The 25038-nt window shown below is 39.8% G+C and overlaps 1 protein-coding gene across 1 annotated transcript; it reads left to right on the top strand.

The window, feature by feature from the left end:
• Positions 1-50: 50 nt before the first annotated feature.
• Positions 51-25038, top strand: LOC137269877 (uncharacterized). The gene is made up of 23 exons (XM_067803712.1): positions 51-592; positions 1440-1476; positions 2702-2839; positions 3129-3259; positions 3438-3570; positions 4718-4935; positions 8736-8816; positions 9166-9283; positions 9686-9748; positions 10913-10993; positions 11484-11546; positions 12855-12914; positions 13391-13482; positions 14153-14189; positions 16114-16260; positions 17201-17331; positions 17745-17877; positions 18112-18329; positions 18890-18970; positions 19310-19430; positions 20711-20875; positions 22040-22093; positions 22497-25038. The coding sequence occupies exons 1-23, from the start codon at positions 464-466 to the stop codon at positions 24182-24184; spliced, it is 4119 nt and encodes a 1372-aa protein (XP_067659813.1). The 5' UTR covers positions 51-463; the 3' UTR covers positions 24185-25038.

The raw sequence follows: 25038 nt of genomic DNA, 5'->3' as shown, positions 1-25038 counted from the left end.
GACAACCTGGTGTTAAGCTTGGGAAGATATTCGATAGTAGTACGAAGGCCAATAGCGATTGAGCTGTGTCCCGGGTGCGTGATTGAATAAGTATTGTGGTCTCCGTTATGTACTAACACAAACAACAAAACACAAAGAGGGGATATTCTGCTCTCTCGCTGGGTAGTCAGTTTAAACTGTATTTGCGCATCACCTCAATTTATGGAGGGGATTCATCAATACCCCTTTGGATTACTGTGACAGGGAAGAGAGTTTGAAGACGGTTGACTGCACATGTGCACTAGGAACAGTTAGGAAGGCAAACGGAACAAGGAGTCACCTATTCAAAGACCGACAACAGTATAGCGGTAACATAACAACCCCGCCTCACCCCAGTGATCAAACTGAATATGCATTTGTCTGAATCGGGGTTCAGGTACTCTTCCTCTTATCTCACTCCTTCCGTTACTTGGCTTACACAACCATGATTGTTCCTTGGATATGTGTTGTGGTTTTCATGATTCCTAATACGTTCACATTTAATGAAATTTCTGTGAATGGTAATTGTTCAAGGACGCGACCCCCAGAGCAGTTTGTGGTGTGGGGAAAACCGGTAAGTTAAACTTTGTTTTATATCGTTGGTATAAAATACCAGACTTGGTGTATAAGAGGTAGAAATTCGAGGAGTAGAACAAATCATTGTGCAGCATACTGCATACATTGGAATTACTTGAGATAAAACTTTCAGATCCAAGTAAGCTGTCAAATTAAACTATGTTTTGAGAATTAGGAAAGTCGCAAAAATATCTTGACGCTAACATTTCCTGATTGACAGTATTGATTCTCGTATGATAGAAGCAGTAGAGTAATCAAGTCTGGAACATGTTATGGACTTGCCCATGTCCAACGGTAAGTTTACGCCTGACCAGTTGAGTTGGTTCTCATACAAGCTCAGAATGGAGGTTTGAAGATTTATTTAAGAGCGTAAACCAGACGTTTTTGTGTAACTTATCAAAGTTACTGGTTGAGAGCTGTATTTTGGTATACAATATATGTGTCAAACTGTATGAAAAGTACATATCATAGAAGTTCTATAATGTAAATCCATCTCAATATATTTGTAACAGGTCACAGATAGACAGGCTAACAGGCAGGCGGACAGACACGTTCTCTCTTTCACGCTCTCTCACACTCTCTCACACGCACATGCATGCATACACGAATGCATCCATCCATCCATCCATCCATACATACATACATACATATATACATACATACATACATACATACATACATACATACATACATACATACATACATACATACATACATACATACATACATACATACATACATACATACACTACACCAATGTAACTGCATGCATGTCTTTCTACCAATAGTGTATGTTAATCTATTACATCATTGACGAACAGGCATTTTATATCAATTAATTGCAGGGACTGGCTTTGGACTGTACTCTGTTGGGAACAAACCGTAAGTCTAGCACACTGTATTCCGAGGATATAAATATGCCGTGTCTCAGTATAAATTATGCTCCAGATTTACTTCTGATTATACCATAAGAGCGAATAATGCATCATTTTCATTAACTGTATTCACATTTCAACAATGTATCTAGGTCCACCAGAAAACAACAGTACACTTCAGGTATATACATTACTGAGCGAGTGAGTGAGTTTAGTTTTACACTGCAGTCAGCAATATTCCAGTTATGTGACAGCGGTCTGCAAATAATCGAGTATGGACCAGACAATCCAGTGATCAACATCATGAGCATCGAAATTGGGAACCGATGTCAACCAGTAAGCGTGCCTGACCACCCAATCCCGTTACTGGCCTCTTACGAGAAGCATAGTCGCCTTTTATGGCAAGCGTGGGTTGCCTAAGACCTATTCTACCCCGGACCTTCACGGGTCGCGAATACATTAATACATCGATGGGTTGTTTGTAGGTGAATATATCAATATATCAATAACATGTTCTGTTTTGAAATATAAAGCAAGTCACAACAACATACTTTCAAACCCCATATGAAAATTAACCTATTTCAGAACTGGCTCTTCAGTAGCACATGCCTGTAAAACGCGACTAACGTCATGCTCACTGACTTGGTTGACACATGCCATGCTGCTGATCACTGGATTGTCCGGTTTACATTTGATTATTTACAGACCTGTCACATATTGGAATATTGTGGTGTATAAATAAACTCCCTCAATCAGAACTCGATGAAAAGTTATTATAATCATGCTGTGCCATGCCATGAAGAGCAAAACCAACTTCAATATTATATGACACGTACATCCAGGCAGTTACAGCATGATGACTGGACACCATCAGTTGACCAACTCTAATCTGACAACCAATGGAAATAACAAAACCTGCCATATAAACCTCCTCTGGCCCCTGTTACCAACTCACACTAGCGAATTGTTTAATTTCTTATACACTTAACTTTGTCCCACAGTATCAACTAATTACATCACATGGTGGACTAGGGGTAATCAACAACGAGTTTGCTGGCCAGTTTTTTAAATATCGGCACGGTTATGCTCTGTGTGATTCAGTTGTGATGTTTAAGCAGCTTTGTGGCTAAATATTGTCTGGAAAGTCTCTGAATGCCACCCACTTACTGTACCGACAGTGACTTTCAACCACGACATAAAACAACATTAAGCTAGTTGCTGTGTTCACATAGGCTGCACGAGCAGTCTTCCGCAACATCTCCAGGGTGACCCAGCCGATCCTCCATCGTCCTTGTCTGTGAGCGGCATGCTCATTCCTGATCCCAACGACAACAGCAGTCCTCAGATCACCATCGAATGGGACTGGGAAGGTATGGTGGTTACTTGTCATAAACACAACTGATATTAAATCGCTAGGTTTCAAGTATTTTATCCTGAATGCTAGAACATCCACTGTGTCTATCGTTAGACACAGTGTGTCCTTGTCTTCCTCCCTCTCCCTGTCTCTCTGCGTTTGTTTCTGTCTCTGCTTGTCTCTCTTTCCCTTTGTTTCTGTCTGTCTCTCTCTCTCTCTCTCTCCCTCTCTCTCTATCTCTCTCTGTCTCTCCCTTTACGTCACTAAGACACTGGATTTCACTTGACTGCTTGCTTTCTTTTCAGATGCTGGAACTGGCCATCTTGAAGGGTTTCTTCTACATATTCACACACATAATCTCCTGATCAACACTTTACCTACAATCTGCAGGATATTTGATTTATCGGGTTCTGCTTTCAATGCAACAGGCACCAAGGTAAGTGGCCATTTCTCTCCAGTGTATCTATGAAATACATTATTTCTCTAGTCATCCTGGGGAGATTATTAGTAGTAGTACCAGACAAACCCCTGCAGCTTTATCTGATCACCTGGATGTATTATGAGATGTCAAATATTTCTATGTGTATCACATCAGTTTCTGGTGGATGTTTCAGTTGACGTTCCAGAAGAAACTGATCGGAATCTCTGGAGGTTCCCATCTGCTGCATCAACTGGGTCTATCATCTCTCCCTCGGCACTCAACAGACGTTAGACTGACCAAGTTCTTAACACTGCAGCCATTTCAAAGTACTGTCATTTTCTGCCTACAAAATGCCTTGAAACAAACTGATAACGGCAGTACTTAGCGAGTTCACGAAAGGACCAAATAACATTTCCGAATGTATAACATGGTCTTGTGGACTACTACAATATCATATTCAGGGGTTCAAAAATCCCATTGCCCGATGCACGGGACAACTCAGTTTTCATTTCGGGCAATAAAATAATGGTATCTTACTGGTCTGTGGACTACTAGATAATTTCTACTTATGGTTTCAAACTGCAAGTAATCTTGGATTTAATTTCATATCTGCTCATAATGAAAGTAGAGTGTGAAATTATCACTCTTCGATAAACAGTCCAGGACACTTTTACATCACGCATTGTGTCATAAAACCAGGGCAAGTGGAATATTAGTCAGGACAAGTTATTTTCTTGCAGTCAATGGCCCTGTGGCAAGTGGCTTTTCAGCATATTTTTTAACCCCTGATATTGAGTCTATAAACTGACCCTTATTAAGGAGACTGCATCACAATTATTTAGATGCCAAACCTGGTAGTATTATTCATTCCCAAGGTCGCTATAGACGAAGTCATTTAACAAAATGTGCTTCTCACGTTAACATTTAATCCCTGCTCTTCACCGGTTAGCAGTGACGATGTCGTTGATCTTGTGGCATAAACCTCGGATGTGTTTCTGTTAATATGACTGGACCATATTCTCCCATATTCCTGATGAACATTGTACCCTGTAGTGTTATCTCTGAACGTCTGTGTCATGTCTGGCGACTAAGAAAACATAGAGGTTCTTGAGAGGCATTTGGAAGTTGATGAATATATACGACAAGTATATGGATGGCAATTTCTTATTTATAGTATCACACATCGTTACTTGACCACTTCTTGCCCTTCTTCGCCCGAGGAAGGGTCATATATCTGTCCATATATCTCACGTAGCTTGGTTGTTTGGAGTGTACAGACCTTGGCTACGTATACGTCACAATGACAAGATATTGGGGGGGAAAGGGGGGTGGATTAACTTGGTACAGTTGCTATTAACAAAACCTATTACTATATCTTTCATATGATAGGTGTCTCGTGTCAAGTATTAATGATTAATGAAACCTGTGAGCTAGGCACAAAGTGACAATTGTACTTATATATATTTGTTTCAGACGGAACAGTAATACCTGCCAGGAACTGGATTCCGTATATATCCTATGACAAGGTGAACTTCACTGCACCTGCAACTATCGAGGTCAGATTCAGCCTAGCCGCTCCGACATATGGCTTCAGACAATACAGAGTGATGCTGGTGTCGAATAATGACAGTCTCAATGCAGTGGAGACGTGCATTATCTCGACTGATTCTAGCTACGTCTGTCAAGGCATGGTGAGTTGTTCGAAATACACGTTTTATTTATTTATTTATTTATTTATTTATTTATTTATTTATTTATTTATTTATTTATTTATTTATTTATTTATTTATTTATTTTGATTGTTTTGATTGTTTGTTTGGTGAGCCGAATACACATTTATTAGGTTCATAATTATTCTATTGTGTAGATCGAAGATCATGCTGTTGTTCACTGAATTGTCTGGTCAAGATTCGATTGTTTAAAGATTGCCACCATATATCTGGAGTACTGCTGAGTTTGGTGTAAAACTGAACTCACTCACTCACTCATTGTGTCTACACATACCGCCTACAAATGCCAAATTAGAAGCATTATAAACGCTCTCAGTTACAGTACTGTAACATCACTGGGGAAAATCTTGATTGAACGCCGTTACAATCAAAAGTTTGAAAAATGTTGCAGGCCTTATACATGAAACCCTATTGCCGATGGACTAGCCAACGCAACCAGGACGAAAGTGAAAACTAATATAAGTTGTTTTGGTTCGAATAGAGTACCCCACTCTGATAGGCATGCAGTACTTACAAGTGTGATCTTGAAATGCTTATGTGATCTCCCGACCGTCAGTCAAATTCCATTTGTAATGTTTCATGCAATTGGAATAATCCGAAACCATTTCTAACCATTCCCTTTTAAGCCTTACTTATCTAAATAAGCCCATTTACGGCAGTACATGTACATACTTCCATATACACAGGCGGGAAGTGTATACCGGTACCGGTTATATTCTTGATCCAGATTATCTACGTTCTAAGATGAGGGAAGATGATACCAATTTGTTGTTGGGAGTAGGTCATATCAGCATCTGTTCTCGTATATCTGGCTTGCGAGATGTGGTATTTCCTCTTCGTTTCCCGATCAGATCTCAGCACAGGCTTCTCACGATAGCTTGGATCCTGGCATTTTATTCCCATCCATACACCTGCAACATCTCTAATTTGAGTACACTTCTACTAGACGAATTTGAAGAGATTTTCTTTGTCGTCTGTAACTAGATTTTCTTAAAAATCTACCTGTTTTCGTTTTTTTGTGGGGGATTGCAGCGGCCTTTTGGAGGCTCTTAGGCCCCAGAACCCTCACTACTACACTACTTACCATAATCAATTCTTGTTTCTGTTCCAATATATCAACCGGTTTCAGTTACGTATGGGATGAGCTACAGAATCTTTGTCAGTGTGATTCTATATTTATGAATATTCAAAGATGACAAATAGGTATAAATAAGAGCTAGACACAATAGAGTTTGTTGTTTTTTGTTTGGTTTTATTTTTGTAACTCACAGATACACCATTAACCATATATCAATACTATAGCGCCACAGAAACAGATGAATTCACATTTGCAATGTTTACTCCTAGGTTCAGATGTTCTGGTATTTTACATATCACGGTATGCTAAAATATCTGATTTGTTTCACACCGCGGTAATGAAACAATTCTTTGTGAAATACGGATAAATGCGGTATTCGATTTGTAAATTTACATTTATAGTGTGAGTGATTGAGTTTAGCTTTACGCCGCACTCAGCAATATTCCAGCCATATGGCGGTGGTCTGTAAGTAAGGAGGTAAGTCTGGACCAGACAACCCAGTGAGCAACATCATGAGCATCGTTCTGCGCAATTGGGAACCGATGAGAAGTGTCTACCAAGTCAGTGAGCCTGACCACCCGATCCCGTTAGTCGCCTCTTACGACAAGCTGAGTCGCCTTTTATGGCAAGCATGGGTTGCTGAAGGCCTATTCTACCCCGGGACCTTCACGGGTCATTTACATTGATAGGTGTGATGTGCAGCTAACAACCTTAAAATCAGTGAGAAGATATCATATGTCCATGAGAACTAAGCTCCTCTCTGAGGTGACAAAAGGTTATTCTAGCGTTCTTCCTCGAGGAAAATAACCACACATCTAACGTGACTAGATTTACTTCCTCATTTTGACTGGCCTGTTCACGTTCAATAATGTCAGTTCAAGCACCGTCAGCCCTGTCAAGTTACTGTGGTCCGTTATTGTGACATGAGATTTATGGATTGTGTCACAAAGAAATCTAACAGTACTTAGACTGCGTGTTGTATCTCGTTGACACAGTTTGTGATCATCGTTGTGTTTTGTACAATTGATGTCTTCAGCAGAAAACAATTGATCTCTATCACATTGTGCTCTTGCAGTGTCATATTTCCTTTGCGAAATGTATTTGCACATTCAACATCATTACTCCTGTCAGTGAGTGAGTGAGTGAGTTAAAGTCATGTCGGCAATTTCATGAAAAAACATGTTATAATCCCGCATAATCATGTTACGTTACACAAAACCTGTTAGCGAAGGACTCAAAAATAACGAGAAAGTCAAAGACATAATTCTAAATTCAGTATGAACATCTGAAATATCGTAAGTATGAAAGACGATTGTAGTCAATTAGCCAAATATTGACATTGCACATATTTCATTTTAAACATGATATGAAAAAAAATCTTCGAATGAATTGGGATTTACATACATTCCTGTCAGTGGATCAGCGTGAATAAAGGGAAACGCTTTAGACACCCACCAGCCATTCCTGGCAGCGGTAGTCATGATTGCACAATTCTGACTGTGTAATGAGCATTTTGGGATCCTTATCAAATTGTGATGGTGTCTGGTATTCTCGAAAGGTTAGCGCTACAACAGTCGCAAAACTATGTAAAAGTATAGGAGTTACGATCCACTTAGCGCTGCGATCGCTTTACAGAAAGGATTCCTGACCTGTCCTACCTTTGGCACCTATCATAAATAAACGCATATGAAAAAATGATAAGGCACTGTCCATCCCGAAAGCAGCAATGAAAATGTGAAATTAACGTAAAAGTCAAAATGATATATATATTGTATCAGACATCATTTTGTTACAAATGTTCAGATATAATTCACATGTCTGCGCAAAGATTTGGGAAGATTTCCTGAGCCTTGACTCGTGTATCCTTAACTGGACACATTTTGAACAGGAATCGTGTGACGATCTTTGACATCCTGAAGCAGTTCGAATAATGCTCGACACCACGGGAAAGTTGACATTTTAAAATATGAATTCGTTCCCCTGTCAATCAACAGAAGTTGTTGCCACACTGATTTTTATGCAGCAAATATGAACATAACAGGCCGTCTCCATATTTCAGGATCATTCCAGTAAATCAGGAATTGGGGGTTTTCAGCAGACATTCAGTAGCAGAAAGAAGTAAGCCTACATGGAGGGTTATACAAATAGTGCGCAAAGAAAGTTTACAGTAAAGTTCTTTCTTTGGCACATTATTGATGTTAGTGTTTCCACCAGACCACAGAAAGGGCAGGGTGAAGTTTCTACAGACAGGGGCACCTTAGTCTCAAAAGGGCTCAAGCCACAATAAAAACCAAAACAAAATGATCAGATTGAGCCTCATGTATTATTAACCTACAGTCTCCTTTGCTTCTTTTTTCTCAGGAGGCTTTTCACAACAGCTTCCAAGTCGGTGTCATTGTGGCTGTCAGTGTTTAAGCTCATCATAAGATGCTTGTTACAGTTGCTGACTTTTATTCTGTTCCTGTGCTTCGTCACAACTAGCAAGTACCGGACAGGACACAGTAAAAATGGGGCAGGGTGTCAGAAAAAAGGGCAGGGTGCCAGAAGAAAAGGGCAGGGCGCCAGAAGAAAAGGGCAGGGCGCTGCACCCTTCTACAATGCCCTGGAGGAAACACTAGATGTTATAGGATAAACAAGCCAGTTTGAGTCTCACTGGTATATAATACTGTTATCTCATTTCCAGGAATTTGGTCCTATTTCACAGAATGAGACCACAGTCTTGGCATCCTTCACTGATGTTGCAGCTGGTCAATACGTCATCCATGTATGTATGAAAACATTCATGTATAACTTCAGTTTCAATTACCAAAATGTGTACTGAGAGGTCAATGATGCACAATGGCGACATTGTGCTATCGTTGATGACGGGGACAAGGACGAGGACGAATGACGGAAGACGGGGAGGAGGGTAACCAACTCGTGATGAGGACGATTACGAGGACGAGACGATAATGATGACTTGGGCGATGACGATGGCGGTGGCGGTGGGGGTGACGATGAAGATAGCCAAGACAATAACGATGGCGAGAGCGAAGGCGATGATGAGAACTAGCGTTAAGAGTTATTGTAACAAGCATGAGGACGATGATGACATAATTACTGCCTCTTTACAGATACAGCCTTTGGACCCCTATGGGCAAGATGACGCCAGGTGTTTGTGCCATTCCACAGCTCATAACGTGAAACAATGTCAGCCGTGTCTCGATACACCTTCAGCTGTGCTTACTGTTGGTGAGACTACATGTATACCGTCTGGATGAACATGGATAAAAAATGACTGTGTCTCCTAAATTGTTGCTGTCATAAATGTAGTTCCAAGGAAAACGCTATCAATCGTTTAGTGGCGTATATAGATAATTGCAAATGTCTGGTCGACTAAAACGTTACTGTCAAAATTTCAAACATTTCATGAACAGCAAAAGAGACGCAACTCTTTCTTGTTTAAATAGACACTATCAAGAACGTTTACTTTTCTGAGATTTCATGTTTTCGAAACTTGCGTTTCTTTCGCTGTGTAATATGCGTACTCAGGGGTGACGATTCTTTCTGTGTACTTCTTCTTTTGCAAAATGATGAAGGTCGGTCACTCAAATGCATATAACAAGAAGATGAGATAATATGTATTTATTCCAGTTGCCAATACTGAAACCAACAACACAACGACGTTACCTGTGGCAGCAACAACTACTAAAACAGGTGCAGTTACCACGGGCCTTTTCTAAAATAATTCTTGTCGTGTTCAGCCGATTGAGCATGCAGTTTGCAGTTACGTCGACCTCAAGATATACCGTGTAACACATTTACGGCAAAATTACACTAGTGTAATACCGCCTGATGTATGGCGTCAAAATGGTTCAAACGTCGCTGTCATAATTTTACTAGATCCTGCTTGCTAGCCGCTAAAGGGTTGGTATAGATTCAGCTTGGATCTATGCAGGTTGCAAAGGTACTGTAAGTCTTCATGGTCCCGAGTATACTGATCAGCCTTTAGTTTCTGGTGATCTATAGCCCTTTTCATATTGTCTTGTTGTGTATAGTGATATATTATTAAGATACTGTACAAGTTTCAAATTGAAAGCTATGACAATCTGGCATTTTACTATCCTTCTACGACTGATATTTGTGTGCTAAAATTACAGAATTGTTATATTGATATAAATCAAATTGTTCTTGTCAGGATATGGTTGCAATATGGCCGATGTGGTGCTAAAAATCTCACTCACTAAAGTACTGCAAAAAAACCAACTATGCTGATTATGCATTTTTGGGATGTACCACATGTTCGAAATTAATAAAGAAACAATTCAACAAAAAAAACACACAAAAAAAACAAAAAAACAAAAAAACAAAACGACCTGACCACAGTTTGCAATAACACTGATATATACCTGTCACGTGGTCTTGCAAGAAACCAACTTGACCACACTATCCAGTAACTCCAAACTTGCAATCCTGTCATCGGTTATCTAGTGAGCACATGTTTGAGCTGCATTCAGCAGTTATCTATAATATTGTCTTGACAAACTCGGGCAAGGGCAAGGGCTCAGTTGACCACACTGGACAATCCCACCCGCCCTATCTGTGCTCTGTGATATGACACCCACGGCACGATCGACTATGACACAGGAATCCAATATTGAACAGCAGATGAAACACAACTCTGCTTTTTGCCATTTTTTTTCATTTATTTTTCTAAATGGAAGACATAAACGCGAACTCTTACCTTTATGAGAATTAATTTTTTTAAACTTGCGTTTCATTTGATGTTCAGTATATATCATAAGTGAAGACCTGGGTTCATTTTTCTGGAATTTGTTTTTGAAGCAGGATTAATCACTTCGTGGCGTTCTTGTATTCCAGGCTTCACCACAGATCTCACCTCTACCTCTACCTCTACCTCTACCTCTACCCCCTCCCGGTCATCGTTGACAACGACACAAGGTATGCATGCTGCAAATTATAACCTTCTTGCAATATGTTTTTATACCACGCCGATTTAAGATCCTATCGATAAGACGAATGACAACTGTAGTCAAATATGTCTACGAGGTTAGGAATGCATGTTTGCACATGCTAACTTCCTGTATTACTTTTGTTATCGTGGCCCTGTTTTGTCATTTCACTTTTTGATTCTACTAAATGTGATAAGGCAATACATGGTAAGTTTGAACGGCGGGTTGAAGTATTGATTGTGTAAATAGTTAAATCGGTGTGTTGGCAAGCTATGGTACCCCCAAAGCAAATCAATGTGCAGAGAGGTGTACCCTGTCCGTTTTAAGATCTGCTGATAATTGATTCGTACTCGCATGGTGTTAATTCTTTCAAGTTCACACCATTCTAATTAATCTGGCATGAACATGTCAATATTACTAGGTCTGATAAAATGTTGAAAGATTTCCTCTCACAACAATCACATTTTGGGTCATTCCAGTTTCCACAACCAATGGCACAACTGCAACAACGCCATCGACTTTATCCACGTCTACCTTGCAAGGTACGGAATGCTTTGAATTTAATCCTATATATTCAATCAGACTGATTATAACAGAGTAACATTAAGAATCATTACATTAATCATGTCTTTAGGCATCTGCGAATTTTATCGGATACCAGCAAGGCTCATGAGTACGACTGTCGAGTATTGAAGAGTATTGCAAACAGTAAGATTATGTTATACATATATACATATATATACATATATATATACATATATATACACACACACACACACACACACACATATATATATATATATATATATATATATATATATATATATATATATATATATATATATATATATATATATATATATATATATATATATATATATATAAAGCTGAGCTGATTTGTATGTATGTATGTATGTATGTATGTATGTATGTATGTATGTATGTATGTATGTATGTATGTATGTATGTATGTATGTGTGTGTATGTGTGTGTGTGTTTGTGTGGGTATGTGTGTGTGTGTGTGTGTGTATGCTCAAAGGCGCATTGTTTATCTCCACTATTGTGATGTCAGTCTTAAACCGCACAGCGTGTTATCAATGCATACTCTCTGGAGTGCGTACAATTATTGCATCCACTAGGCACCCCGAGTTACTGTGACTTTCCCATCCTTATGAGGTACCCATGTACAGCTGTGTGGAGTGAGATACATAGTCACAATTTACAGCCCGCTCCAGTACCCACAACTAGGTGTAGGCGCGTATTCATGTTGCCACCTTCTGGTCATGTTAACAACGTATTCGTGGGTTCTTTTCAGTTCTCAAGGATGTGTACCGTACATGAGGGCTTGTAACAAAACCGGGAGAGTCTGCACACTAAGTCGACTGCAGGTTTAACGATTGAGATAAGAATGCATGAACGCGCATGTTGAATCATGTTTGAGTGTATAAATGTGTAAATATATAACGTCACATTTAACGGTAATATCTCAGCGATAGCCTAACGAAAGGAATTTATACAATAAAAGTGGAAAGAGTAAAACCTGTCGACGATTGACAGTAAAATACTAGAATACCACAGATATGAATATAAAGCTAGCATGAAAAGTATAATATTTTAATTAAAGCAGACAATACAATATAAAACACGGGCTTTAGATCGCCAACAACTGAAAGTAGAACACCATACTCTCATAGGAACGAATCGTATTTGGAGTGAGTTATGAATTATGGTGAATTATGGTTAATATTACGAATACACAAGTATACTTATAAGCCTAGGCAGTCGTGCTAACGTCCGTTTCTCAGACGGTACACATTGCACGTGATTTTAACATGTATTTTTTTCTACAGTTCTGGCCTCAAGCACGGAATTCCCAAACACAGAAACACTGCCTGTTTCTTCTTCCCAAGGTAACGACACAGAACAGTCGCTGTAAGGACATTAGATTCTGTCGGTTCATACCCGTGAAGGTCCCGGGGTAGAATAGGCCTTCAGCAACCCATGCTTGGCATAAAAGGCAACTATGTTTGTAATAAGACTTTCCAGACCTGGGATCGGGTGGTAAGGCTCGCGGACTTGGTTGAGACATGCCATTGGTTCCCAATTGCGCAGATCGGTGCTCATGTTGTTGATCACTGGATTGTATGGTACAGACTCGATTCTGTACAGACCGCCGCCATATAGCTGGAATATTGCTGAGTGCGGCGTAAAACTAAACTCACTCACCCACCCATCGGTGCATGTGTATCATACTCAAATTACTATCCATTTCAATCTTCAACTGACAATAAAAGTAGATTGTGAACTTATTGCTCAGTTTAAAGCTAGTTTCCATGATTCCAGCATTCACTGTACGCCATGCCAAGTTTGTTTTGATATATTTCAGTACCTGCTATAACTTCGTCCGGTGACATTGCTGTACGTGGGAACTGCTCCCGAGATTTCCCCCCTGAACCACTCGCCGTATGGGGTACACCGGTGGGTGCCTTTATTTACGCTATGTACAGATCGTATGACGAGTTGGACTGCCATAATTTTGGGAGATTATACAGAAAGAAAGAAAACAATCGTGGATTTCATCTCCCATGGAAACTTTACCTATATCAAACTGAATTTAAGGATGAAAAGAACATTTTTTGTATGTTATAGTTTTTGTTCGTTGTGTTTGTAACAGTCATTGATGGCTTAAGCTGAACATTAAAAAAATGCGCTCATAACCCGTCATTAGATGTAACTCTGTTAAGTGAGTGACTGAGTGAGTTTAGTTTTACGCCACACTCAGCAATACTGCAGCTCTATGGCAGCGGTCTGTACGTAATCAGGTCTGGACCAGACAATCCAGTGACCAACAACATGAGCATCGATCTGTACAATTGGGAACCGATGACATGTGTCAACCAAGTCAACGAGCCTGACCACCCGACCCAGTTAGTCGCCTCTTATGTCAAGCATGGGTTGCTGGAGGCCTGTTCTACCCCGAACCTTAAGGGGTCGAATCGGTTCGGAAAGAAGAGCACACGACAGTGTTGCACTAACGTGACTGCATCTTATGGACTTATGGACCGTGGGCTCGCGGAGGCGTAGAATTTGCAATGCCGTTTTTAAAGCAAAAAATGAAACTATATCCTTGTTCCTCATTGTGTTGCAGAGATCGCCTCTGGACTGCACCATGTGGAATACTGCGCGTAAGTTCCCTGTGATAAGCCTTACCTTGTAACAGTGTATAGAGCAGCCATGTGCTTTGTTATTCAAGTGAATATTCAGTCAACCATTCAGCAAAATAACGTGCATTGTGCATGGGTGACGTTTAACAGATGAGCTGGTGTAAAATACTACATCTAGGGGTTTGTTGTGCTCCGAATATATTTATTCTCAGCAAACTCAGATTTGTCAGGCTTGTGTTAACTCATTACAACAATGCTGGTTGTGGCCGCTCTGCCACTCTTTGTCCGTCTCTACGATTTAAAGAGTGCCTATTAACTATCCCGTAAATCTGGTTGCCTTAAAAAATCATTATTTCCTGAAGACCATTGAACAACAAGGCCACGTATATATCATGTGGTGTGCTAGTGTCTGTCTGATGTGGGGTGGAATTCCGAGGTCATTCAGGTCTTAAGTGTTTGATTCTTAAGAAAGAAGGAAAAAACCCGACGAGTCAACAAGCTCTAATGCAGTACTGACAAACTAGTATTGATGGCTAATGTAACAGTGAAGCTGACTGTCATAATTTCGGAACATTACAATGCTTATTTAAGTTATTTAATTGGTAAATTGAAATAATACAAAATCCAAAATTGAAATGATCTGAATCTTATTCTGATTTATATCTTAATCTGAATAGCAAAGCTGATTATTAATGCGAATCTCTGAATGAAAAGCATTGCTAAAGGAATGACGAAACGACAGTCTTCAGAGCCAGAAGGCTTGAGTAACAAATATATGACAACGCATGTCTAATCGTGTTTGAAGTGTATTATACTTAATTTGATAAATTCACAAGTAAAGAATGCAAGGTGTTCTGTAATTATATCTTTCGGCCATGGGAGCCGTGTCAACGTACACTTGTCAGGGGTACACAATGAACGTGATCTTGACTACCACTTCGATGGCTGTGGTAATGAGATCGTTGATTGTTTGCTGGCAGTTTCTTTATGATAAATACACAATTACTCAATGAAAAACATTGTGTATTCATAGTTTTCGACCATGGGGGCCGGGTCAAATTATACAATGCACCCGACCTTGAATACTAGTTGTCCCGTTTCATTTCGGTGAGCGAGTCGGTGGCTGAGTGATGACTTTTTTAACTATTTGCTGGCTATTTCCTTAGTCTGCTATTGAGAATATGTGATGGAATCGAGGAGAGAACTAAACCCATTGGAAATAATAGAATTTCCAACGAAGCGTAATCCTAAACATACTAATATAAATATACATAATAAATCGTCGCATTTGTTTAAAGCTGCTTTCTCATGTCGACGATCAATAGTTTTTGCTGATTCAAACAAACATGATGTATGTTTCTCGTACACGTGCTTCTTAAACGGGTCCATATCATCACGTTGTCAAAGAACAGAGCGACGATGTTTCGTGCAGACAATTAATCAGAGTGAATAAGCTAAAGAATACAATCAACAACAGTACTAGTAAAGGTTGCCAAGTGAACATAATAACTTACCACTTCCATCTTTTTTGAACGATTGTGTGCCGTACTTCAAGTGACATCTCGGCCTTCGTCACCTCGAACTTGAAGCGATGTTTAATGCTAAAAAATGTGCATAACGCATTTTTGTCAGAGGTCATAACCTAGCACAATACATCAACTAAGGTCCGTAATGTATTATAGGTGGTGGTATGTTGTGTAACACGTTCAGAATATCATGATTTTACCCAAAACTTTCGATCTATGTTTACAAGAACATTATTCATTGCTGTTATTTGATTGGCTTCCTTAGGTCACGTGTTTGATTTTTACCATTCAAGATCCTTATAGCAGACTGTGGCACATAAGCGTCACTAGAAACTAGTTCTTATCCAATGAGACTGCTTCTTACAAATCGGAAAATACTCAGATATTCTGATACATACTCTTGAATAAATGTTGTACAGGATGCAACGACAGTCTCCCTCCGCATCTAGAAGGCAACATTTCGGCAACTCCTCCAGGGTCGTTTTCAGTGAAGGGAGTCCTTATCAGAGACCCCAAAAACAACAGCTGTCCCCAGATAATCATAACATGGACAACAGCGAAAAACGGTAATTTTGTCATAAATAGATATATCTACAATCTTATATCGGGCTTTGGGAGGTGTTCCATGTCAACTATTATACTCGAGATTAACAGTGGTTTTGAGAAATCATCGTAGAAACCAGTCCATTAACGTCACAGACAGAAATGTCCCGATTGTTATTTTCACGATGGTGTGCTCAATGATGCCTTTTGAGAACAAATACAAGTTCAATTTTCTGTTTGTGTTCCATATCAACTATCATGCTCGAGATTGACAGCGGTTTTGAGGAATCGTCGTGCAAACCAGTCCATTCACGTCACAGATGAAAATGTCCCGACTGTCATTTTCACAGTCTGAGATGCCTTTTGAGAACAAATACAAGTTCAGTTTTTCAGACCTGCTGGAACCATCTAATCTTCAGTATAGAATTTGCCTTATAGGACTAGCTTTCTAAGAAACACTGGATACTTTTTAAGTGATTTCCGAAGTAGTTAGAATCACTCTAGCCCGGATTTTTAATTCATTTACTGATGTGTTAAGAAGGTTTTGCGGATAGGATCCGAAATCAGACAAATAACAATGTCCAGACAAAACGAAAAGATTTACAACTTGCCTCTGGTTGTCAACACAATGACATAATAGTATTAAGTGCATGGTTTCCAAATTTAGAATGCTCGAGTGAAAGGTGAAGAGTGAAGACAACACGTAAGGCTCCTCACTCTCAGTATTTGGTTTAGAATTTAGCCGTGTAATTTATGTTCCCCGAGGAATCAGTGTGCACTGTATTAGACGATAGAGGACACGTATTGTCTCAAACAGTTAAAATATTGCTGTTTCAATTCCATGACTTTAAGCGGACGATCTTTTCTCGGGTAAACGTGACATACAAGAGTCACAAAGAGTATGCATTGCACCCTTCACAGCTGTTTGATGCAAAAAGAATTGCTATTCTCATCGTGTTTCAGACTCCAGGGCTGACAAACTCAAGGGGTTCCTTCTGGAGATACGGAAGTACGACAGTGTAAATAACAACTCTACATTTCTGTGCAGAATATTGGATTTTTCCTCCACAAGCTTCACGGCAAGCGATGGGGAGGTAAGGCCTCAAAAGAAGGACTTCAGTTCTCATTTTCTTTATACAGAAACGATTTAAATAAATACTCCATTCGTCTGTCTTTTCAATCGGAAGTCAATGCCTGTCTCCTAACGGGGTATTGATGAAATCCATGCGTAATACAATACCATAGTGTTGGCACATAAAAGGCCACACAACCACGATCCTAGCAGAGGGTTGGACGCACCTCAGGAAGAGTACAATTTGTGTAACTTTACTTTAAACCCAAGGACCACCTCTGCCCAGATTTAGTTATGTAGATTATATATGAATTAATATTTATCGCGAAAAAATGGTTGAGAAGATCTTATCACCTGTCCTTAATTTCAAGTCCTGTTGTATAAATAAATGTAATCACCACCCAGAATCAGGTTCATCTGTGCCTTGTCTTATAGATGAAGTTCCAGAAGAAAATGGTTGGGTTCTCTGGTGGTTCACACTTGCTGTATCAGCTGGATTTTACGTCTCTTCCACGTCACTCACCAGATGTCAGACTGACCAAGTTCTTTACACTGCAGCCGGTTCAAAGTAAGCAATTTACGTGTCCATATCAAACTAATAATAATGATAATGCTTTAATAACACCACTGTTTGGCTCAAATACCTGGGACCACATATTCACAGTTATTATTCAGTTTCTGGATAGACAGGGTAAAGTAATAAGCACATATGGACGTTTTTCGAACAGTTTTCAACTTTGTTCTAAGTTAACATTTGAATTAGATACAACGTGACATAAGTAACAATTCGTGTCTGTTACAGAGGGATCAACAATATCTGCAAGTAACTGGACGCCATTTATATCCTATGATGAGGTGAACTTCACTGCACCTGCAACTGTTGAGGCAAGGTTCAGCATAGCACCTGCCAGATATAACTTCAGCCAGTACACTGTGATGCTCGTTCGAAGTGGCGACAGTCTTAATGCCATAGCTTCTTGCCGCGTGTCGTTAACATCAGATTACATGTGTCAGGACAGGGTGAGTTATACGGTAGTTTAGATCATCTTTGCATAACCTAACTTTAATTGACTCAGCAAAGACAACAGCTCACCGTCCCACCTCACGCTCATGCTTGTGGAAATGAAAAAGAGACACGCACCCTGCCCCCCCACCCCCCACCCCACCCTCTCTCTCTCCCTGTGTACCTTGTACCTCTCTCTCTCTCTCTCTCTCTCTCTCTATCTCTCTTTCTTTCTGTGTGTGTACTTTGTACCTCTCTCTCTCTCTCATCTCTGAATAATTCATAGTATTTTGCATAAGCAACACTACCAAACAACGATGCTACATTCTAAAACAGAATTGTCAACGAGGGAAATGGTAACGGCATTTCAGAATCGCTATATACATGTAGTGGGATATTATACGGTATATTTAGAACGCGCAGTTACTCAATAAACGGGGTCATGCTAGAATTATTGGAGATAAGTTTGAGATTGTGACATGAGACTCAAGGATATTGTGAGTCAGAACCACATTTAACTCTGTCTACCAAAAGTGACCATGGATCGTGGGCGTTTACACAGATTTCTTAATTTCAGGTTTTACAGCCTCCTTCAGAAAACAGCACCACAGTTCTTGTTTCCTTCATGAATATTTCAGCCGGGGAATACACTGTGCATGTACGCGTGAATATCATTTGCTGAATTTTCTAGTTTGAAAAAATATAACACTGGAGCTGTTATTTGACCGTATATTTCAATGATGTACATGGTCAAGGATGGTTTGTCAGAATATGTAAGAAACGTTTGACAGTGAAATATATGTAACCAACTTCTGTCATTCGAAAATGGTAATGAATGTTGTCATTAGTGTCCTTTATTGTGATATTTATATTTTGTTTGCTTTTGTAATTTCTTTGTAATTCAGGAATAACAACTCACGACAGGACAAATAATATAATGCATTTGCATAATATCTTAGTACCAAGAAATAAAAGCAAAGCCCCTTTATCATTTCAGATACAACCAGTAGATCCTTACAGCATGGATGACAGCAGGTGCTTGTGTTATGCCTCTGTTGCTAATGGTAACCGGATATGTCAGGGGTGTCTCGACACGGTTACTACCGTGTTTACTGTTGGTGAGTTTACAGCAAGACCACATCTCCTTCCCCGAATCCTCTGTGTCATTAACATCATACTTACCCGTACACAACGATTGTAATGAAGGTGATGTATTCTACAGTTATTGTCAATTGCTGGGACGGATACGGCATAAGGAGAAAGAGGAATGGTTGTGTGTGTGTGTGTGTGTGTGTGTCTGTGTGTGTGTCTGTGTGTGTGTGTGTGTGTGTGTGATAAGCACCCCTACACCCCCTCAGAACCCGCCTATGAGTTGCAGTAGTCAATTAAGATGTCATAACGTCGTCATCATTATCTAATCATTTCAGATTATTATACACTTTATCAAGACAAGGATATATGTATATATATATATATGTGTGTGTGTGTGTGTGTGTGTGTGTGTGTGTGTGTGTGTATGTATGTGTGCGTGCATATATATGTATGCCGTAATATGCGCATGTATATTAATTACGAAAAGCCTGAGTACGGCAACATACTGTACATCAGCCTCTTTAGTTGTATAAACTCAAATACCCTTCGTATATATATTTATATTTCTCCTTGTGTATTATGATGGGTATCATTTGCTTGATAACGATGTTAGGATCTGCAACGGAACGTCGCTTGTATTGCAACAAAAACTTCCATCGGGTGTCCCAAAATAAGTGAACCGTTATTTTACAAATACTTTCTCAGCGGTAGAGAAACCAAATTTATTTTTAAAAAATGACCGTGTAACCATGTATACAACGTATCTAAGATATTGCTCGCAAATTATCCGAATATTATCAAGTTCAAAACAGCATGGCAAAAAATGCAATGTCAATGTCTTAAGGAGAAAGTTTACCAAAGAGTGACAGACAAATTGACCGTGCGGGCGTTCAAGGACTGGATAATTATGTCACGGGAGGAAATATCCGTGAAATACGTAAAATCATTTATGCTCGAAAGAAACGTACGGCTACGCTTTGTTATGGAGGAAAATAGAGGCCATAGACAGACATAAGTTTGTGTAACCTTGATATTACATTTTTTGACACGTTTTAAATTTGACAATACTTACTTGCAGTACAAACTTGCTAGCAATCGCCTAGATAGTTTGTAGACGTGTTGGGATAACCTCTGGTTAAACTCTGTGAAATAATATGTTCGGTTATATCTATCGATGAGAAAATGCTTGGCAAAAACCGGTTTACGGTTTGGGGTGGGGTGGAGGGGTGGGTGGTGGGGTGGACATCCAATATATCTGTCAAAAGCGTCCGTCTCCCAACGATGATGTTGTTCAAATCTGTTGTAGTCCAAAGTGCAGCCACCACCAACTCAACCATTGTCCCAATAGTTCCCGTTCCCGCTATTGGAGAAGACCGTGTTGCCAGCATAGTAGGATCTGTATTCGGTGCTGTTATGGGAGTCATAATGGTGATCATAGTGGCTGCCTTTCGGATAAATCGTTACATGAAAGGTGAGTCACGTTCCTTTCGAACTCGCAAAGATACGCTTTCATGTTCTTGAAAAGAAACTGCAGCACATCTGTCCAATGGTGATAACCCATAGCAAAATGGTTATGTAAAACCTTTCGTTATTACAATGTCCATTTTGCGGCTACAATTGCGGCTATTTCATACACCATCCACTACCAACAATACCCTAATGGCTCAGGTCTTCGCTCGTCACGCCAACGTGTGATTATTGCTGACAGCCGCATAAAACTCGCTCCTTTTTCCAACAATACATTGTATAATATACTGAAGGTCTAAAGTAAACGTGATTGTTGTTCATAAATTGCCATCAAACACTGGACGTGCATATGCCAAACATACCGTTACCTCGAAGTAAAATGTGTTTCATGCATGTAACATGAAGAGTTTACTTGGTTCTCTGGACTGCATATATTCTTATTAGTGGGTTGAATGTTGAAGTGAATGTTTTCAAACAGAATGGGAATATATATATATATATATATATATATATATATATATATATATATATATATATATATATATATATATATATATATATATATATATATATATATTTCTTAAGGTACTGAAGCATTAAACTCAGTTACACATTACTCATAGTACTCCTCTTTGGGGGCTTTGCTCATGTGATTCGTAAGTTAGTTTGGTGTTGAAAGTAGACCAGATAATCCAGTGACTGAAACCACTGAAATCGATCTACGCAGTTGGGATACGTTGACATGTGCCAACCTGGTCAAAGAACCTGACTAGCTATTCTCGAAACGTTTGTAGCTCTACGAACTTCTTAAGTCCATTCTTAACACATTGGCTAAGACCAAAGATAAGAATTCTTAGGGCTACGAACGTTTCGAGAATAAGGGCCCTGACCATCCCTCACGTACTCGCCTCTTACTGCAAGCATGAGTAACTGATGACCAATTGTAACCCGATTCTTAAGGGATCTGATTCAAAATAATTCAATTTAGGTAATGACAATACCATATAAACATTCAGCAAATAGCACGTCGTCAAGATGAATCAATTATAACATACAGAAGACGTGTTCCAAAACATTGTACTCGTTACCCTGTTTTTGCGGACACTTGTTAACTGTACTGGGTCTTCAACGTTCCGTGTTCTAACATGATCATTATTTTTTCATCCAGTTCGAGACGGGAAACGTTTTCTGGAACAATGGCAGAACCCGAATAATAACCAAGGTAACATCCTCCAAAGACAGATACACACAAACCATGCTGACGCCATGTCTGTTCATGTTTCAATACTTAAACACTTTCACAGAAGTTACAATACAATGAATTTGCTGCCGTAGTCACAACGTATTAACTGTATTTAAAGGCAGAATACGTACATATTGACGTAAATCATTTTGTTCGATTACTTTATATTAACATTTAAACAATTATTGAGTCTTTCGTGGGGCTTTTGTGAAAAGTCTTGGATACACATGTTTGTCTGTGTACCTCCTGATAACAAATTTAAAACAGGAGGATCATTGAAGATAAATACAATGGAGAAATGACCCAAAACATGGAAACATTCAGCATTTATAAGCAAAGTTTTAAAACAAAATCAGGTAATAACACTTACTACTAATTTCAGGAAAAAAGGTCATAATACTGAATACTGAGGATCACCACTACCACACGAAAGTGGTGTCGGAATTCGCTCTGTTCCTGCACAACTCTTGCGGATGCAGTGTGTCCTACCTACCGTGGGAGAAGGGAAAATTGCAAGACGAAGATGCTGCAGCATGGGTACTTAATCGTATGGATGAATCTGACTTCATCATTGTCATCAACTCAAGAATTGCATTTGAGACATATAAAGCAAGAAGCCGAGACACAACAGAACAGAGTGTATTCAGCACAGCCATGTCTCACATACATGCCCAAAAGTCGGATGATGCGTATTTTCAGCGATTTCTGTTTATCCATTTTTCTTATACAGAAGAGCACTTCTTCATTAAGGATATTAATCCTGCAGTGGAGTATCAAATGCCGGAACAACTGCCTCGTCTGTTAAATCATATCCATGGGATGCAGGGTGGGGAAGATGAAAACAACGTTCGCGCCTCCCTGGAAAATATGTTTGATAAACTTCAAGAGCTAATTACAAAGTCAAAGAAATATGAAAAAACTAATCCGCAGTGGTTCGCTTCAGAACAGATCCAAGAAGCGGGAAGTGTGGAGCTTGGAGACAATATTTGTTCTGTATCACAGGCTGATGGGAATGCTTTCATCAACAATGACCCTCGTCAAACCGAACCTTTCCGAGCAGTTCAACACGGCCAATATCGCCAAAGTCAACGTTATCTTGCACCAGCACCAGAATCAGAATCAGCGTCAGACATAGACAACGAAGGTCAACAAGCTGATATCACACCTGACAGTTCTGCATTGAATGAACCCGGTAAAACTCAAGATTGTCGTACCTTGCGAACGGACCTGGTAAGAGGCATTCTGGCCCCAAGTGATGTAACAAGTGATATTGCTACAAGTGAAGTGGAGAAAAGACTTGCTGATCTCAATTTTGCTAGTTTAGGGGATGTGGGTCCGACTGAGGACTCATCTGCTTCTCCTGGATTTGGTGCTAAGCCTACATGGAAAGATGGAGGCAGTATGCTACCTCCAAGTGATGTAACAAGTGATATTTCTACAAGCCTGCTGGAGAAAAGGTTTGCTGGTATAACCTTGGGTAGCCTAGATCAAGTGGAACCGCCTGTGGACACATCTAAACCTTCACAATTTGGTGCTTATGTTTCAAAGGATTGTGGCAGCAGCTTTGTGCCCCCAAGTGATGTAGCTAGTGACACAGCAACAAGCCAGGTGGAGAATGGGCTTGCCATGCACACCTTGCATAGCTTTGAGAACTCTGCTTTTGACGGTAATATGTCTGCTCAATTTGGTGCTATCGCTCCAAGGGATAATGACAGCAGCTTTGTGACCCCTAGTGATGTAGCTAGTGACACAGCAACAAGCCAGGTGGAGAATGGGCTTGCCATGCACACCTTGCATAGCTTAGGGAACCCTGCTTTTGACGGTAATATGTCTGCTCAATTTGGTGCTATCGCTCCAAGGGATGATGACAGCAGCATTCTGCCCCCAAGTGATGTAGCTAGTGACACAGCCATGAGCAAACTCGAGATTAGACTTGCTGATATTACCATGAATAGCTTTGCAAGTAATTTGACTGCCAGTAGAGATTATTCCCATGTTCCTCGCGTTTCAATTGAGAGTTGTAGCATCACCCTGCCTCCAAATAGTTTAACAAGCAACAAGTCAGTGTAAGAGTTCGACTGAAGTATTGCTCTCAACTGTCACAATTATAAATGCGCAAACCCGGCTTTTGGCGTAGATGTGTCTGGTGAACATGTCACAGGCATTTTATGTGAGGACACAGGTTATTTCACAGTCCCCGAGGATCTTTACAATAAGACAATACAATGTAAAACACGGGCTATAGATCACCAATAGCTCAAGGTAGATCACCATACTACCGACCATGGGGACTTACAGTACCGTGGCTACCTGCATGGACCCTAGCTGGATTTACCTCATCCCTTGAGTCATTGGTGATAGAAGACAAGAAAGCCAGAAATGAAAAAGCACGCATAGTCTACGTTTAAAAAAGGTGTCAAGTTTAAATTTAATTTAAATGGCTTGAGACTTACGTACCCTCGCAGGCGGACAATAATTTTACAATACTTCAACCCTCTTTGAGGGTACCATTTAGGTTTTAAGTGGGATACTGTATCCCACGGGGGGATGTAAGTTAACCCAGTGGTTAAACCGTTCGCACGTCACGCTCAAGATCCGGGTTCGATTCCCCACATGGGTAAAATGTGTTAAGACTATTTCTGGTGTTCCACGTCGTGATGTTTGTGGTCAATTCTTAAAGGAGGCGAGAAACCCTACTCACTCACTCCCACACTCCTTCTGACTGCACGTTTACCACAGGAGGCTCTGCGTACACTTTATATTCTTATTTACTCACACGGAAACTCGCTGTTCCTGGGTAGGATGCAATGCATGATTCTGATACCCATGTATAGTTATATCCATGTCTTATATATACACGTTTGCAATAAGGCTTTTCACTTGATTATTCTTTTTCAGTCAAGTAAACAATGTTAACATACACA

The sequence above is a fragment of the Haliotis asinina genome, unplaced genomic scaffold (genome assembly GCF_037392515.1).
Source record: "Haliotis asinina isolate JCU_RB_2024 unplaced genomic scaffold, JCU_Hal_asi_v2 scaffold_17, whole genome shotgun sequence".
Taxonomy (NCBI): Eukaryota; Metazoa; Mollusca; class Gastropoda; order Lepetellida; family Haliotidae; genus Haliotis; species Haliotis asinina.
Note: the sequence above shows the minus strand (reverse complement) of the source record. Positions and strands in the feature narration are given on the sequence as shown.

Bases quoted from the DNA above. Each gene is read 5' to 3' on its own strand.
- LOC137269877 (XM_067803712.1), top strand. From the start codon at position 464: ATGATTGTTCCTTGGATATGTGTTGTGGTTTTCATGATTCCTAATACG. The intron at 1,477-2,701 runs GTAAGTCTAGCA...GTGTTCACATAG, and splicing joins TACTCTGTTGGGAACAAACC to GCTGCACGAGCAGTCTTCCG. The intron at 10,994-11,483 runs GTATGCATGCTG...GGGTCATTCCAG, and splicing joins ATCGTTGACAACGACACAAG to TTTCCACAACCAATGGCACA.